The sequence below is a fragment of the Lingula anatina genome, chromosome 8 (genome assembly GCF_051362555.1).
Source record: "Lingula anatina isolate TDL-2025a chromosome 8, LinAna3.0, whole genome shotgun sequence".
In the NCBI taxonomy this organism is placed as follows: Eukaryota; Metazoa; Brachiopoda; class Lingulata; order Lingulida; family Lingulidae; genus Lingula; species Lingula anatina.
The window spans coordinates 5940850-5958524 of NC_141774.1; the positions used below are offsets into that span (position 1 = coordinate 5940850).

Sequence of the window (17675 nt, forward strand, 5' to 3'; positions counted from 1 at the left end):
TCCAGAGATATTTTTTGACAGTCTTCCAAATTATTTTTGTTGATGCATCCTCCATTTTTGACCGTCTTCCGACAAAAAAATGGATATTCGTCATTGTAAATTTGAAAATCTGACCGTCTTTCGGAAGACCCAGAAGACGGACTCAATCCGCCCCTGGATGAGTTACCGACATATCAAACAGCGCAAGCAGATGACAAACTTTGAAAGGCATTACGATGTACTTTGGTCAGCCTGCTGATTTTTAGGATTTTCCTCTTACCAACTTCTTTTAACGGAAAGACAAAAGGAAACACGTGTGTTTTCACGTTTTATTCGTCCAAGGCGAAGCAAAATGGCACCCGAACAAGACCCAAATGATGAAATGTGCGGTTTGGTAAAGCCTTAATGGGAAGAACAAAAAACGTAAAGCGTTGAGTATTTATTTATTTATTTATTTATTTTTATTTTGACAGGCTCCAACGAGCGTCATTTGAACAACTTCATGGACTATTCGTGTGTCACAGCTCTAAATAAATGTCCGCCGTCACTCACACTCATATATGGTCAGCTGTGACCTATTTCGAAATCCGGCAAGTAGAAAATTGAGAACATTGATGGCTTATGAAAAAGAGTTGAGATTTCTAAAAAAATTGTTATAGTTTAAATAAAAAACGTCTGAATAACGAAAGCCATATGTAGTTTAATACTGCTCGTGTATACACATTGTGATTTTTTATTACTATTATTAAATAATCTTTAAAAAAGATCAGATAGGTCAGGACGGTAAGTCTAAAACAAGAGATTAAAAAGAGTTTTTAGCTTTTCAGCAATGCACACTGGGGGTCAGAGGTCATTGAAATCTCATCTCTCCAATAGTAGAGAGGCGACTTATTATTATTTTTTTTTTAATCTCTGAGACCCAGGGTGCAACTTAAACTGAGTTTGAAATTATTGCAAGACAGCAATAAATAAATAAATAAAAACATTTCTAAAAAAATTAAAAGACAATAGCCGCAACATCAAATGGCTATGGCCGAATAGGACCTGGTTTACAGGAAGTCAAAAGTCAATTTTTGGGCTCAGATCTTAGCTGATTCAGTTGCGTTTCAAAAAAATTCTACAATATATGTTCACTCGCCTACTTTTTTAAAATTTTGATTGTCTTGACGAAAGCTTTTAAAATGTACTGACAATGTGCTGAATGTAGTGATATAAGCCCATTTAGATATATTAAGTACATTCTTGTTGGAACAATAATTCGAAAAGCATCTTGACATAATTCGCAAAATCGTCATTGCATAGTCGGCTATCCGCTTGTAGCCGTCCAAGTTTAGCCCATATATTTTCAGTACTTAAGGAACAGGTCCCCGTTGCAGTTCTATTGCCCATTGTTCGTTTTCTCCTTGTGTTCAATAATAATAATAATAATAATAATAATAATAATAATAATGTTATTATAAATTTTTAAATGATCTCTTTCGCTTCTTTGCTCGAGCATAGTGTAATTAATTCTGATTTGATTTTTTATAGGGCAACACTACATGGGCACATATACTGATAGCAAAATAAGCTGAAAATAGCTGAGAAAAGTAAAACCATATGAGCAAGCCTTTCAGTCTCCAGACTACTTGTGCAGATTACTGAATCGATCTTGAATGAGCAAATAAACTAATATTTTCCCTTCAAATAAATAGATTCAATCTTTTCCGTTACCGACTGGTCCCATATACATAATCCGTTTTTTAGTAGCAGCGATTCCAGTTTGTTCTTGGGTTTCATATAGTTGCACGCACATGCACGTCCAGTTTTATTTTATTGCACTAGTGTCAAGTGAACGTGAAACCGAAGGGTCACCGTGACCGGTCCAGGACTTCTTCGGGGTCACAGGACCACAGACGAACAGCATTGGAATTGTCATCTGGTTTAATCGCAAACCTGTTGAAATTCTACAGTGGAAATATTAATGTGACCGATTTGAAGAATCTCTGTGACTGCCGTCCCGTTTTTACGTCGTTCAACGAATGCGAATCTGTCCTTTAATAAATCACAATCGACCTGAGAAGACACTGCCACATGCTTTTCAGTCATGTGACTATAGGAAGAGGAGTGGCACTGAGAAATATCGTAACCCCTTCGGAGCACCCGCTCAGGGTCACACGGGGCATGAAGTCTGAGATTCCCATAAGGGCGTTTTCGCAAGGGAAATACATCTCGTTTTTTAAAACAAAAAGTTCGGCTAAAACCAGATATATCGTCCCATATGTGTGTTTCGTTTTCCACGAAGAAAAACATATCAATATAGGGCCATTTAAACTGAAGCTCGCCAAGACTACGCCCTTCTTCGAAGTAAAACTTCCACTGGTAATTTTTGGGGGAATATACTTTAAGGTGTGGGGAAATGGAAGAAAGCACTTCTCGCGCTTTCTCCCGCTGTGTAGCGTTTATCAACATATCAACGTCGTCGTCCCAAGGTATTCTGCCGTGGTGACGATACGACCCGATCAAAGTCCCACCGTACATCATATGAACGATATTGTTTTGGTCCAAAGCGACCGTGAAAACCTTGAGTAACTTCTCCTGCATTTGTGATTGGTTGGGCGTCAGCGCGTACCGGAAGAGATCGGGGTCATGTGACACAGTGACGCAACTCTGGGCGCGGTATGAGAAAAAGAAGAAGAATATATTGGCACATAATAATATCAACACAACAATCAGTAGTTTTCTACTGGTTAGTACACTGGATCTCCCCATCGTGGCGTTTGGCACTGCTCGTAACTTCATTGATAGGTTTGTGACTTGACACGTTGGCAAAACTGAATCGTCAATCAGTTGTCAGTAATCTCATTTAAATCAGTAATCAGTCATCTCCTCATCATTTGATGTCAGAGTATATGAACGAGAGGCGTCGACAAGGTAATCAAAGTTTGACGCCTTGGAGGATATATCATTGTAAGTTAGATGTCTTCAAAGTAAGTGAAAGCAAGTCGTCTTCAAAACTGAAGAAAGCACGGCGTCCTCAAAACACGTGGAATTTAGACGTCTTCTTAACATGTGATAGTCGACTTCACAAACTTAGACGTCTCCTCTCCTCTTTGTTTACGTAGGTCTCCTCTATCGCAATTTCCGTCTAGAGATCGCATTTTGGATTCCTAGGCGAGTTTTCCTTCCCTTTTTTCCCATTAGTCTGTATACAGCTATGGGTGTTGAATAAAAGCTGTGGCTTATTTATTTGGTGCTGTCACTGTATCCAAAATAGCCCGCGAATGACCTGGTGATCTGTGTTAGCGGGATAAAGCTTGCCCATCCTTGTGCTAACTCAGCATCTTCTACTATCAAAGCAATTTCCTAAAGAACTCCTACAACACCTTTGAGTTTCTTTGTGCCCCTGCAGCAGTGATGACGTTTGCGCGATTCCTACAGAAGTAAAAGAAAAACAAGGATTAAAAACACCCTAAATTGAAAAATTACACAAACTCTCTCACTCTCTCTCTCTCTCTCTCTCTCTCTCACGCACACACACACACACACACACACACACACACACACACGAACCAGATATATACATTGTACATCGAACATTCACACGACTATGAATAAAAATATATAAGACTGATAATAATCGTTGTGGGAAGAGACTCTGCATTGGGCTTAACCTGGCACGTAGTCAAGTGGAGCAATATTTTATATTATAACAATATTCCCATCGAAACTATCAGTCTCTCTAGATCGCTCCAACTCCGGGGGAACTCTCGCTGAATGCACTTGACAGTAACCGCTTCATGAAGTCAAATTTTTGTCATAAAAACCAACCAAATGCCAGCATATAGTTTCAAGAAGTAAATCTAAGAGAATTACCAAAAGGCATTGTTTAATTTTACCCAGAAGTGATGTTTGAACAGATTTTTCTGCTAGCATTCTACATGTATGCTGTATGTCAATGGGGCAGAAAAGTACTAGTAGGTCACGAAAGTAGGTTAAATTGACAACCAAAAATTTAAAGAAAGGAGCACTCTAAAGCTCTTTTATGGTTGATCGGGTGATTTATTCAGTTTATCCCTTGGCATGTCGAATTTATTAGAGTCGTAGAAGAAACCAGTAGAAGTGGTTACATGTGTTACTGGGAATCCGCGCTCCACCGATGCTCGGTTCGTATGTACCTTTAAAGATTTAGGAATACATCTGTTCATTATATAAATACATATTTGTTCACTCACAAACTGGTAACGCAAATACTAATTACAGAATGGTAATGCACCAATTTTGCTGTTATTATTATATTATATTGTACAAGGTCATGATATTCTATGTAACAGTGCTGAAATGAATTGAATAATCCAAAATAAGGGCTCATTCCCATCGAAACACTCAGTCTCTGTAGATCGATCCAACTCCGGAGTAACTCTCGCTGAATGCAATCAGTTTACATATCAACCTGCCTCCTCTTGTTTCCAACGTACTTGTATAATCACCTGTTTTTCTGTATTTTACGCAACGCCAGGAGGAGGCTTTTTACTATGTTAAACTTACTGCAGCGAGAGTCCCCGCAGAGTTGGATCGATCCACAGAGACCGATAGTTTCATTGGGAACGGGCCCTAAGATTCCCATAATCCGCTTCACGGCTTATGTGTTTTCAGTATCTAGGGTCGTCCGTATGTGCTCAGAGAGAGAGAGAGAGAGAGAGAGAGAGAGAGAGAGAGAGAGAGAGAGAGAGAGAGAGAGAGAGAGAGAGAGAGAGAGAGAGAGAGAGAGAGATTTACTGATGAAAGAGGAAAAAAAAAAAGAAAACTAGTATTTTCCCTCTCAACATGCATTTCCTGGAAGTATTCCTTGACAGCTTTGACATAACTTCCCACACTCAAATACGAATCGCGTTACTTCATTATCTCTTAAGACTTCTTACTACCATTGTTGTCGTGATTTGAAACACAAAGCCGCTCTCTATCTATCCACGACCAGGGCCACCAAATGAATTTTTTTACCACGAGATATTCTCAGATACTCTGGCTAATTCATGGCCCATTTTTCCACGTGTTGCAAAAAAAAAAAAAATCCCATTATAATTATCCTGCAGCCCTGGTCGAGGGTTATGTCCATCTTCTGAAATCTAAGTCTCCAACAGAAAAGTGAGCTGATAAGAAGAATTGATCCTGGGACTGAGAGACGGTATTTTGTAGCAGTAAGTGGATACAATGCACGATATTGTACACCTGGGGCCCGTTTTATCCTCTTATATCAGAGCCCCACTAAAATACAGTACAAAATCACCCTGTTTTTCAACATTTTTGAACAGACTACTGTAGCGCACCCTGTGGGTCAGAGAGACCATTCAGAGAAAGTCGATCCGCGGACTACATATAGCCGACTAAACCCCCATTCAGAAAAGATGATCCGAGCACTAAATGATCCGCCGACTAAATATGACCGACCACACTTCAAAAGAGATGCCGCTGATTCTCAATGGCCTCCACACACTGCGCAGGCCTTGCAATTTTAAAAACCTCCGAGCTGAGAATTGTGAAATATTTCTTTATTCACAGGACGACCGTCCAATAGATAGCAATTTCATCCATAGGAAAGTGCAATCCATTATCTCTTCTTTTGCTCCAATTTTTCAGTTACTAATTTTTTCGAATTACTAAATTAAACCACAACAATATGCCTTTATACCAGAAAAAAAAACCCACCCCTTGAAATAGTTAGCTAGGCCGGACCGAGCTGCAGCACCTTTAAGCCCCCCCAAAAAAATGCTAAATTCCATTAGTCGATTTTTTATGTAGCTCAGACTGACAGTAGTGCATACTGATTAAGATTTTCTACATAAAGAGCAGTTTTCCACTGTAAATTATCTTGTCTGACAGTGAAGGCTGATGTTGTAAAAGTACTAAGTAGAGCCGCATTTTGCAACTGAACGCATTTTGCAACTGCAACGCATTTTGCAACCAAAGAAAATCGTGAAAACGCATTTTGCAACCAAAGAAAATCGTGAAAACGCATTTTGCAACTGCAACGCATTTTGCAACCGGGATTTTTTTCTAAGTTCCTAAAACAGTTTGAGGTACGAAACAGGTAGAAATGGGGTGGGGACGGGTTTGCTTCGACGAGGTACGCTGAAACTGGACAGGCTGCCTCTAGGGCGGGGAAAATATATAATCTATTTCTCATTGTAATTTCTTATACCATTAGGGTTAGGAAGTTGAAACGTCAGGGAATAATAAAGATATTGTTAGGCATGTACATAGGGGTGTGGCCGTCCCTGTTATTTTCTGTTATCTACCCTTATATCTTTAGAATTAGGATATAAAAGCGTTGGGGATTTATACACCATCGTAAGAAATGTGCATGGGCACTTCGGAATTGTCTGTGACTTGGGGTGTAGTTGTCCCTGGGGGTGGTTAGAGATGTGCTTGGGCACAACGGAATTTTTGGTGATTTGGGGAGTGGCCGTCCCTGGGGATGGTTACTTGACTGTAATATTTTCACCGTAATTTCTTTCATCTCCTTATCGACCATTCGAGTTATGAACATGAGTCTTTGGTGCATGGGTACAGGGGAATTTTAGTGTGACTTTGGGTGTGACTGTCCCTCAGGGGATGGGGTGATTGGTGGCATGTCAGACAATTAAGCTGATTCCACTGATTGCACTTAAGTGAGATCCCCTGCAGAGTTGGACCGACCCAGCTAGTAGGATGTGTGAATCTGAAAGCGGTCTTCGAGTTAAGAAGGAAAGGGGAATACAAAGAAAGCAGCAGACAGCACTTACAGACCTTTAGCGGTATGCTTGAATGTAGGTCAAGTTAATTAAAAACCCGTGCAAGACCCCATACTTTCAGGAATCCTTGTGCATAGCTTCTGTATAGCAACACACATGCTAATTACTATTTATGATTAATTAACATGTTTGTTTTGTATTTAGGAAAAACGGCTGGTTGAACGCCAGTATTTCTGAGTGTGTAGGGCCTTATGGTTGGCATGGGTCAAAAGGAGCAGCTTTAACTGGATTCCTTGACCTATATTCATGCCTACGACTGTAAGTCCGTTTAGTGCTATGTGCGCTGCTGCTGTTCTCTACATTCCTCAAAGACCCATGCACATTCATAAAAAGTGACTGGTTTATCAATCCCCAACGTTTCAAGTTCCTAACTCTAAGAGTAGATAGTAGAAATAACGGTGCAAAAAATAGAATCAGCCACCCCCAGGGACGGCCACACCCATCAAAAACGCAGAAGGATCCATACATATCACTAAAGACATGTTTTCAATCCCCATAGCCTTCCGTTCCTAATTTATATGGTCTAAAGGTAGATAGCAGAAATTACAACGTCTAATTGTATTCAACCACCCCCAGGACCACACCCTAAGTCAAAAAAATTAAATGCCCTTCAACATCCCAAATGATACTGCAGCTACGTTTCATGTTTTAACTCAAATGGCCGATACAGCAGAAGATACGTTGTAAAATTAGAATCAACCACCCCCAGGGACAACCACACCCACGTCACAATAAATTTCCGAAGTGCCCATGCATATTTCTTACGATAGTTTATTGATCCCCGACGTTTTTATTTCCTAATTCTGAAGATATAAGGGTAGATAGGAGAAAAATACGAAGTAAAAAGTACAATCAACCACCCCTAGGGACGGCCGCACCCCCAATTTAAAGAAATCCGAAATCCCATGCACATGCCTAACAAAATGTTTATTAGCGTTTAGACTTCCTAACTCTAATGGATTAGGAAATTACAATGTGAAATAAGTTTTATATTATCGTCCACCCCAGGGGCAGCCTGGCCAGTTTCAGCATACATAGTCGAAGCAAACCCGTCCCCACTCCAATTCTACCTGTCTCGAACTTCAAGCTGTTTCAGGGACTTAGAAAAAAAATCCTGGTTGCAAAATGCGTTGCAGTTGCAAAATGCGTTTTCTCGGTTTTCTTTGGTTGCAAAATGCGTTGCAGTTGCAAAATGCGGTCAGTTGCAAAATGCGGCTCTACAGATGTTCGTATGCTAGCCTTCTGTGCCTCATACGACAGCTGGCTGTGCTATATCCTCCTCAGGGAGTTGAGAACGTCTTCTGACAGTCTGAATCAGGGCCAAAATAAGTCGGTCATACGAATATCTTTTGTAAACCGCATTGAGAAGCAGTAGAATGCGGTAAATAAGACCCAGACTTAATTTTTTTCACCTAATGACGAAATTATTTTGTAAATGCAGGTAACAACCATCCAAAGTGTGTCTAACTCTCGTCTTCTCTAAATTGAGACCGAAAACAAAACGCCAAGGGACGTTTGGCTGCACTCCACGGAATTACACGCACTGCAGGATCTATACTGAAGATCGTGTAGGCTTTGCTTGCTCGTAAATCTCACCACTTTCCGGACAGCAATACGATCCATCAGTGCAGCCACTCTCACACTCCCAGGCTAACTCCCAAGTGGACTAAACAGGATAACCCTAACTGTGGTAGCCTTACCTCTAGATTATGTCAAACCATCAAATTCTGCTTCGATCTATATTGCCTAGAACTGCTTGTACGTTGTGAGGGGCGCATGCGCATGCCGTGCAGCAATACAACTTATCGTAATCCAGAAATAAAGAGGGATTTCAGCAACCCATGGCTGCACCTGCTGCGGTCTTACTGCGGTAAAACTAGACCTGTTTGTGCTAGTAGCGTGTATTATCGCTCCGGAACTGCCTGTACGCAGAATAACTGTCCGATCATCGAATATACGACTGTCGGTTTCTAGTCTGTGTGCATGAATTTAAGCATATTCTATTGATTTTGTTGCCTCTGCCAGGTCGGATAATGCCCAGTAATGTCTGGGATGTTAATCCTATTCCGGCAATTTGGCCTTCGGAGCGTATTCAGTTTGATATCCTATTAGCGAATGCTTTATATTCTGATACAGCTTAATACGTCTAATACCCATGCTTAATATTCTTACATGGCGTGTGTGTAATATAGGGAAGAGCTGATAAATTTATTAAATACTCAATTCAGTCTACTTTGGCTTGTTCTCGGGGTGAGATAAGCAGTTTAGACTAATACAGACACACCGTGTTACATTTTTGATTTATATACAAAATCTGGTAGTTTCAGCAATTTTCACTCTATCAGCATGGTATCATTATTGTCATCACCGCATCTGCCATGGCATTTCAGCAAGGAACGTCAGTCCTTTTTTCGTCAGTTTTATCTAGCTCGGTCCTGATGCAGTCACTGAGGGTCAAATGGCTCGCCACACTTTAAACTCTTCCTTAACGTCTTTTCAGCCGAGTGAAGATTTTATTAGTGGCTAAAAAAAATCAAGCAACTAAAAATTATGACTTGTGCCAAAAAACTTAACTAAGGTTTTATTTTTAATTTTTAAAGTCCGGCTAGACCATGAAAGTAGCCGCAAGCTTTGAAATAAACATTTAAGACATTTTCTGAGACGTTAGACACCACACTCGCTTCCTGAAAAGTTGCAGATTTTCTACTTTAGTAAAAAATTAACTAGATCGATTGGAGAATGCGAGATGGTTCTGCAAGCGACAGTATCGAAGGTTTTTTATTTAGTCCGTTTGTGATTTTTTGTGTGAGAACAGATGAAACTAGTAATTATTATTTTATTTTGTAAGTCTCTAGGTTCATGTTAGATAAGTTCCACTTTGATAAACAATTCTTCCGCTCGCTTACTTTTAATAAAATAAAAAATGCTAAGTGGACCTTTATATTGAGAATGAGTGAATATGGATATTCCTGTGATCTAATTTACGGTCATTTGGTCTTCACCTTTTGCAACGAACAGATGGAGACGCCATATGGCGCTAAAACCTCAAACTAAACTAAACAACGATACTATTTGTCTATGTAGGTCGAGCCAACTTTGTGGGGGGTCTCGCTGAATGCAATCAACTGAAATGAATGACACGCTTCCTCTTGTTCCCAACGTAATCGTGTCACCAACTTTTCCGTGTATTACTCAACAAGAGGAGGCGTGTTAAGCTGATTGCATTCAGCAAGAGTCCCCGCAGAGTTGGATCGATCTGCATAGACCGATAGTGTCATTGGAAATGAGTCCTAATAGCCAATAATATGACTCGAGACATAATGTTCGTTTTTAATCAAGCATGTAATAGTACCCTGCGTTGTGGTATGTATTTCAAATGAACTATCCCGAACATTGATAGATGATAATTATTTTACACTAGCTGAAAATTCCTAGAGGGCATTCCCAGAGATTTAGATCGAGCTTACTAGATCGACCTAACTCCCTGGGGGTTCACGCTAAATTGCAGTCAGCCAACCGTCAGTTACCCCCTTACAGCTTGTAGTGGGCGGGACGGACATTTAAGCCGGATTATCTGACAGTAATCTAGTGAGACTCCCCACGGGGATAGATCGATCTAAAATCTATGGGAATGCGCCCCTAGATGTATGCTAGCTATTAATGGAAATGATTGTGATAAAAAAAGCAATTATTTCGGCTTGTATGTATGAACTCAGATCCTGGCTCAAGTCCAACTATTTTAGTCTTCAATGATGTAGGCAAAACTGAATTGGTAAATTTCAGCTCTAGGTTTTTGAAATTCAGTACCTATCTAGATAGTATCAGAGTTGGCGATTCTGTTATAAAAAAGCACATAGCTGTAGTTAGAAACTTGATTGTAGTTTTTACAAATGTGAGATGAGATCACACATAAAGGAAGTGTATAAATTATCATATTTTAGTCTGCAACGAATTTCTAAGATTCTTCACATTATTGACAGCAAGCAAACAAAGCTGCTCATCCATGTATTTTTTTACTTCTAGACTCAATTATTGCAATAGCCTCCTATTTGGAATACCAAACTAGCAAATAGAAAACTTCAGTCTATTGGAGTCCAAAATTCACAAGTACGATCACATTACACCAGTTCTGTCTGCAATCTGCATTGGTCACCAATATTTCTCTAAGAACTGTCAATAAAATATTACTCTTGATTTAAATTTTTTAAAGAGCAACTGTCCATTTCATTTGAACAACTTGCCAGTCTCATTAGAACTCTAATTAGATCGAGTGGTCAAATTCAATTATTGCGAAAAGATACAAAAAAAGGCATTAAAAACGTATGGGAGTGTTGGGACTGCAGCACTAATTTTATGGTCTAATTTTATTAACAAATCCAATGTTTCTTGGCATTTTTAAAAAGAGGAAAACATTTTTGATTCAGAAAACATTTTGATTAATTGATATGATACAACTACCAAGCTAACGAGCATTTTTGCTTATTCATCCCTACAATATTTATTGTTGAAAACAAAATTAAACGTACAAATAAAACTGGTTGTCAGATGTAGGCCTATGTCTGTGTGTGCGCGTGCGATTTGACATATTTTAAGTCAAGACGTCCAAGACGCCATTAATATTTCTGAATGCAAAGCGGGTTCCACTACTACTACGAGGAATACATTAATAAACAATGACATGCACGAGGTCGTCACAACATGTCCGGAAAATCAAAAAGGTATTATATACAGACTACTTAACTCTAAATGCAGTGCAATAAAACCTCCATGACGCGGGACTATTACTGTAAATCATTTCGGCCCGCATCAGCTGTGTAGCACACTCAGTTTCAAAAATGGTCTGAATTCCTGAGCCTACTAAGAATTATCTAGTCGACTAAGGTGAGTGTCTCTCGGATCCTTAAAGAATCTAAAACGTCGCATGCCTCGACTTTTCTATGACGTGATGCCCGATTTTAGCAGCTTAGACTATCTCAAGAACTTGACAACCGACCTGAGAACTTTCGTGATATAGGCCCATGTTATTTTTTCTTCAGTCAACGGTTAAGCTAACACTCTTTGTTCTTCGATATTAAAGCCTCTTTCAAGTCATTTTATGGATGTTAATGGAATCTCCCTCTATATTTTAACGACGAGGTTGACATGAACTTCAAACTAAATGGATACTTACCTTGGTTTACGATTATCTACTAAGTTAACTGAAATCAAAATATTCACCAGTGTCTGATAAGGTGGTTGTATAATATACACGAGCCCAAGAGCGCGCGCGCGCACACATACACACCCACCCACACACACACACACAAACACACACACACACACACACACACACACACACACACACGTGCGCGCGCGGACGCAAAAACACAAACACTCAGTTTATCTTATACTCTGTCCATGTGTGTGTGTTTGCGTGCGTGCATGCGTGCTTGCGTGTGTGTGTGTATGCGTGCGTGCGTGCGTGTGCGAGTGTGTTACACAGCCACACACTCCTTTCACCTACATTTCAGGCGACCAGCTGAACAAACGCCGTACCTCGGCTAGATGTGCAAGCCAAGTGCTCGGTGTAACTTTCGATAATTAATGAAACAGTCCTTAAGTCGGCGTTTTCCTTGACCCAAAGGCATGTCACAGCATCTCGTTAAAACAAAGGAGAGAACTCGTAAACGTTACCTGTGCTTGCCTGTGCCTCTTGAAGACATGTGCATCTTCCCTGGCACAGAGTGACACGTTTTATATAATTTACACTTTAACGGCGTTATTAAGCCCTTCCCCTTAAATATGGTGACTCCAAATTAATGTGGCTCCAAATGCCGTGGTTAATATTAAGTCTGCACACCAAGGTGACCTCACATCCGCGACATGATCAATTTGCATAAATTTTCTTTTTTATATAATTGCAGCTTGAAACAAATGTAGCAAACTGCCAAGGTCACAGACGATAGAACATTCCTGGTTAAAGGATTTAACAAAAAAAAATTAAAACAGGTGAATCGCCTGCAGAAGCCTATCCATCAAAATTTATTATCTTGCTGTGTGTACACTAATTACTTTCGTCAACTATGCTTCGTCTCTTACTTTTAACCTCCTGAAAAAAGACATATATTCGTTGAAATTTTGAGAAATATCGAAATCTATGTCTTCATTTCAAGGGCTGACTGTATTCAGGATCAAGCCCCCCCCCCCCCCCCCACCTCCCCCAGGTTCTGAAAAAACTCCTTCCATTTTCCCTCCAAAACTTATATAAGACAAAAACAAACGATTACTCCATCCTTACGTAATCTGGACTTGTTTTTTTTTTTTTCTGTCGCAGACGACATTTCTATTTCAGTCCCCAGGTACAGTAAATCAACCCGGTGTGATCAGGGCAGGAATGGTAGTCCTAGGCTCTGTTCTCACAACTTTTAGATCGATCTATCACCGCGGGGAGTCTCACTAGATTACTGTCAGATAATCCCCCTTAAGTGTCCGTCTCCGCCTACTACAAGCTTTAAGGGGTAAATAACTTTCGTGTCCGCCCGGCTGACAGCTATTTAGCGTGAACCCCCAGGGAGTTAGGTCGATCCAATGTAGGTCGATCTAATCTATGAGAATGGGGTCCTAGGAACGGAAGTCCGGGATCCCGTATGATAAGTACAGGTTAGAGAAAACACGTTTAAAATTATTTCTCTGACAATGACCTTTCAGCAATGTCATCTCTGGCTTCTGCAGCAATTAAGTATGTAAAAAAATAGGAAAAGAAAAAAAAACTACACCTCCGTTTGACTGTTCGTTTGTTTGTTTGTGTTTGTTTGTTTGTTTGTCTGTTCGTCACCAGCCTAACTCAAAGATATGGATTGATTTTGGTGAAGATTTTTAGGATAGGTAAAAAATGAACTAACTTTAATTTTAGTGATTAGACTTTGTCGAAGGTCCATTAATTAATTAATGGTAAATTATTGGTTTATTATTTGTGTTGGCGAAGGTCTCGTGCTCTCTGAGTGCTTTTCTGGTTTTTCCTATCATATGCCGGTAAAAAAAAACTGCAGAGGCACTCACGATGAAGGAGAGAGTTTTGTCCTCTGAAAAACAGTGGCAATCAAAAGATTTAGCCCGGAGACATCATATGCATCTGGCGTCGGTCCAATGAAGAGAGCGCACTGCTCAATATAAATGTCATTTTAGGGCTATGCAGAAAATATAAGTCGCGCTGAGAGACATTATATGAGTCACATTACTGTTCCAGGTAAGACAGATGTACGTGCCCGCGGAGATGTAAGCCTTTCTTTTTGGTACCGGCTTTTGTTACCCAGTCCTTATCGCCATGTGGCGTCTTTCAACGATACAATTTCCAGGGGATTCTTATTGCTATTTTTATTTATTTATTTATTTATTTATTTATTTATTTATTTATTTATTTATTTATCTGTGCATAAACTGATTGAAAAAGTGAATTGTATGAATAGATGAGATAAGCCTACAAAAAGTGCATTACAATGTAGGCCTTCACGTTGGGCCATTTTGGACTGATTATTCCGAATTTGCTTCTTAAATTAAAATGACATGGCATCTACAATAGGCCTAAAGAAGATAATCATTTTCATAAAACTATAAAAAAGAAAAGAAAAGAAGAAAGAAAACTGTTATCGACTGAAAAGTTCTGATGTTTAGCCTCTACTTATCATATTTGATTGATAAAATTTGTAAGCTTATTTCAGTGTGTTAGATGTGACACATTTTAGAGCAATCACAAGCTCCTCTAACTCAATCCTATCATTACTTCCGGTAGTCAACTTCCGGAATAAACATGTCTTGTCCTTGCATGGGCGGGTACACGTTGAAAGTATTATCAATCAAGTTTCACAATCATATATGACCCAGTTCTTGAATGCCAGTATGTAGGTATGCACCGCCTTCTTTTCCGTCACTTTAACACGATGTCATCGCCGTGGAGGGAAGCAGCGACGCTAATCCTAGCCGCTAAAGCACCGAATGCGTCCCGTCAGGGGACTTTGATCCCATTCGATTATAAACTCTTGATGCTGAAACGAAGCTCTCGTAGCGGCTTCATGCCCAGTGCGAACGTATTTCCCGGGGGTGTGTTGGACCCGGCTGATGAGTCTGCAGAATGGTTAGGGCTGTTTGAGTCCGCTGGCGTAGGGGTGGAAGAACTGAAGAAATTCTCCGATATTCCAGGTCCTCGACCCGCGGCGTTTCGCACTCGGCCTCGACAGAAAGTGTCTGGCTCTGAAGTTGCGTTGCCGAGGGAAGTGGCTTTCCGCATCTGTGCAATACGGGAAACGTACGAGGAATCTGGTATTTTACTGGGCAGGAGATTTATCAGGCAATCACAGTAAGTTGAACACTCTGAGTCTTAGACTTCACTTGAAATTATAATTCAGCCTATATATTCTATCAGCATGCCTATGTTGTTTTCAGTATCATTCAAAATAAATAGATAATAATAATAATAATAATAATAAAATTAGACAGTAAAAAGTGAACCTTTGAGACACGACAGTAATGCACAGATTTTGTGTAATACTTGCATAAATTTTAACCTGCTTTAAAATTATTTTGCTATTTTGTGAAACACACACAAGCACACACACACACTTATATTTAACAAAATCAAAAGCAATAAAAAGCTGATATAAAAGAGTTATGCAAATACATGTACTTGTATTTTGACTTACATGTTCTAGTACAATTCATCTTTGAATTTCTTTAAAACATAATTATAATATGTTTATTTCTTTAGAGTCTAAAATCCATAAAAGATATGTTCTGTAGACTTTGCAAATAAAAACAAAGTGAAAAGGGTTATTTTTAATTAAAAAGTAATGGTATCAAAAGTATAAAGAGAAAAAGTGTCCATTTATAATTTTCTGTTAAGTATTAAATGTTTAATCATAATTTTTTAATGATAAGTTGACTTTGACTATTACAATTCTTAAATCACATTTCAGTGGCCCCAAGTCAGAAGTCACAAATTCTGGGAAGTTCTACAACAACAGCGAACTTAAAATAGCTGACCACTGTGGTTTAGAATGGTCAGTCCTTGACCAGTGGCAGTCTAAGGTGGACTCCAATGCTAACAACTTTCTAGCCATGTGTAAGAAGTTCAGTATAGTGCCAGATGTTTGGGCATTAAGGGAGTGGTTCAATTGGCTGACCCCTACCACTGGCGTTAAGCCTGGAAAAGGGGCAGATCACAAACTTGCCCCGCGGAGATACGATGCTTTATTCTTCCTGTGCTGTATAGACGATCTCTTGGACGTGTCACACTGTCAACGGGAGATGGTCAAGGCTGAGTGGGTCAGTCCTGTAGACGCTCTTCTTGACCATCAAGCTCATGTGATTTACCTGCCACCCCCTCAAGTGTTTACATGTAGTGGACTATGTAACCACCCTAGCATAGAGCACCTGCAAAGGTTCAGCGTAACGCGCGAACAGCACGGCATGGAACGTTGGCTGCCGGTGCTGGTGCCGTGCTCGGACGGAGTGGCCGAGCTGTGGCCGGGAGATGACCGCTACCCTGCTGAGCCTGACCTCTATGGAGTATCGGACTCGGAGACGGATTCCGTGGTCACTCTGAAGGAGTTTAGGGAAGGGTGTGCTTCGTTGAATAGACTAGAGTTGTTTTCACCGCAGGATTCGAAGATTGTTTCAAATGTGGCGTCGTATGGACATCTAGGTCTATATCAAGGGGAATTGAGGACACCACTGTTGAATAAATTGTGAATTGTGCCTTAAATGTATTGAACCAGCAGCCAAGTGGACTTCCATAAACTTTTTTAACAAGGAAAAATTTATATAAAAGGACAGGGCTCCGTGTGCTTATTTGCACATTTTACTTATCCAGAGGAGGTCAAAATGTGCTTATATTATTAACTCTAAGGAAGTGAAAGAAAGGGAAATATTTTGACCATATTCATTATCAAAGTAATTTTTATAGTATATTTTTTTTCATTTAAGTCTTTTGTACATGAAATAAGTGCACACAAGTAATGTGCACTTTGCTAAGGTCAGTATTTTTATAGCAGCATTATTTTGATGCATGCCTATATCAACTTTTCACTGATTTTCTTTTTAAGGCATTCAATGCACATTAGACTTTTGTGCAAATTAAATTTTCTTGTAAATTTCAGTAGTTTCCCTCTTTATCAGCAAGATATCCATTATCCAAAACCATTGAGAATAGTATGATGATGTCAAAACAGGTTTTCAGGTTATAAATTTGTTTTTACTGTCACAAAAAAAAAAAAAAGAAATGTAAGCAGTCTTGATCTCCATGATAAGAGTGCGTCAAAAATAAGAATTTTTTTTGCCATAAGATATACCGTGGTGAAAATGGAAGTACTGAAAGTTCATTGTCTGCCATATGTGAATGTCTACGTGTTACTTTACATGCATTCAATGTCTTGTCATAGGCAAAAATGTTAATTTTTCAAATAATGTAATTTGTTATAAAAATACTTGAAAAGCAATAAAGTCTTTCATGACGGGAGTCTGAAACAGATTTTTTTATTTCCACAAAATAATTATGACAATCCAATAATTTACATGTCAAGGAGCAAAATTCAATTTTTTATAGATATGCCTTGGAATTTACCCTCTGGCCCAAAGTTACAAATTTGGGTAACCTTTTCTTTAAAATAAATGTTTCACAAAACACCACCTCCTTCACGAATGAAGAAAGCACAATTTATGCCTAATAAGTTATTTTCCAATACAGTTATTTTGTTTTTCACATTTCATGTTCAACTTTATCTTAATTTGAATTTGGGACCCAAGTACTTGACCAAGTTCACTTTGTAAATAATGAAAATGTGAAGAAGAAATGTTAGTGATGAATATAATGAAAATAACAAATCAACTTAAACAAGTTCTGCTGCTGGGCAAAGATAAAAAGATCTAGTCTCCCCCTCCCCCCCCCCCCCCCCC

At 39.4% G+C, this 17675-nt stretch overlaps 1 protein-coding gene and 1 long non-coding RNA gene across 2 annotated transcripts; one reads left to right on the forward strand and one right to left on the reverse strand.

The window, feature by feature from the left end:
• Positions 1-659: 659 nt before the first annotated feature.
• LOC147760261 (uncharacterized) lies at positions 660-12699 on the reverse strand. The gene is made up of 2 exons (XR_015330860.1): positions 12253-12699; positions 660-3393 (listed from the first exon to the last, which is right to left on the reverse strand). It is a non-coding gene; the product is annotated as an uncharacterized LOC147760261 (long non-coding RNA).
• A 1798-nt stretch (positions 12700-14497) lies between these two features.
• LOC106173763 (acyl-coenzyme A diphosphatase NUDT19) lies at positions 14498-17660 on the forward strand. Its single transcript, XM_013555000.3, has 2 exons — positions 14498-15081; positions 15698-17660. Exons 1-2 carry the CDS (start codon positions 14633-14635, stop codon positions 16470-16472), a joined length of 1224 nt encoding a protein of 407 aa, XP_013410454.2. The 5' UTR covers positions 14498-14632; the 3' UTR covers positions 16473-17660.
• The last annotated feature ends 15 nt before the right edge of the window (positions 17661-17675 follow it).

Bases quoted from the DNA above. Each gene is read 5' to 3' on its own strand.
- LOC106173763 (XM_013555000.3), top strand. From the start codon at position 14,633: ATGCACCGCCTTCTTTTCCGTCACTTTAACACGATGTCATCGCCGTGG. The intron at 15,082-15,697 runs GTAAGTTGAACA...ATCACATTTCAG, and splicing joins AGATTTATCAGGCAATCACA to TGGCCCCAAGTCAGAAGTCA.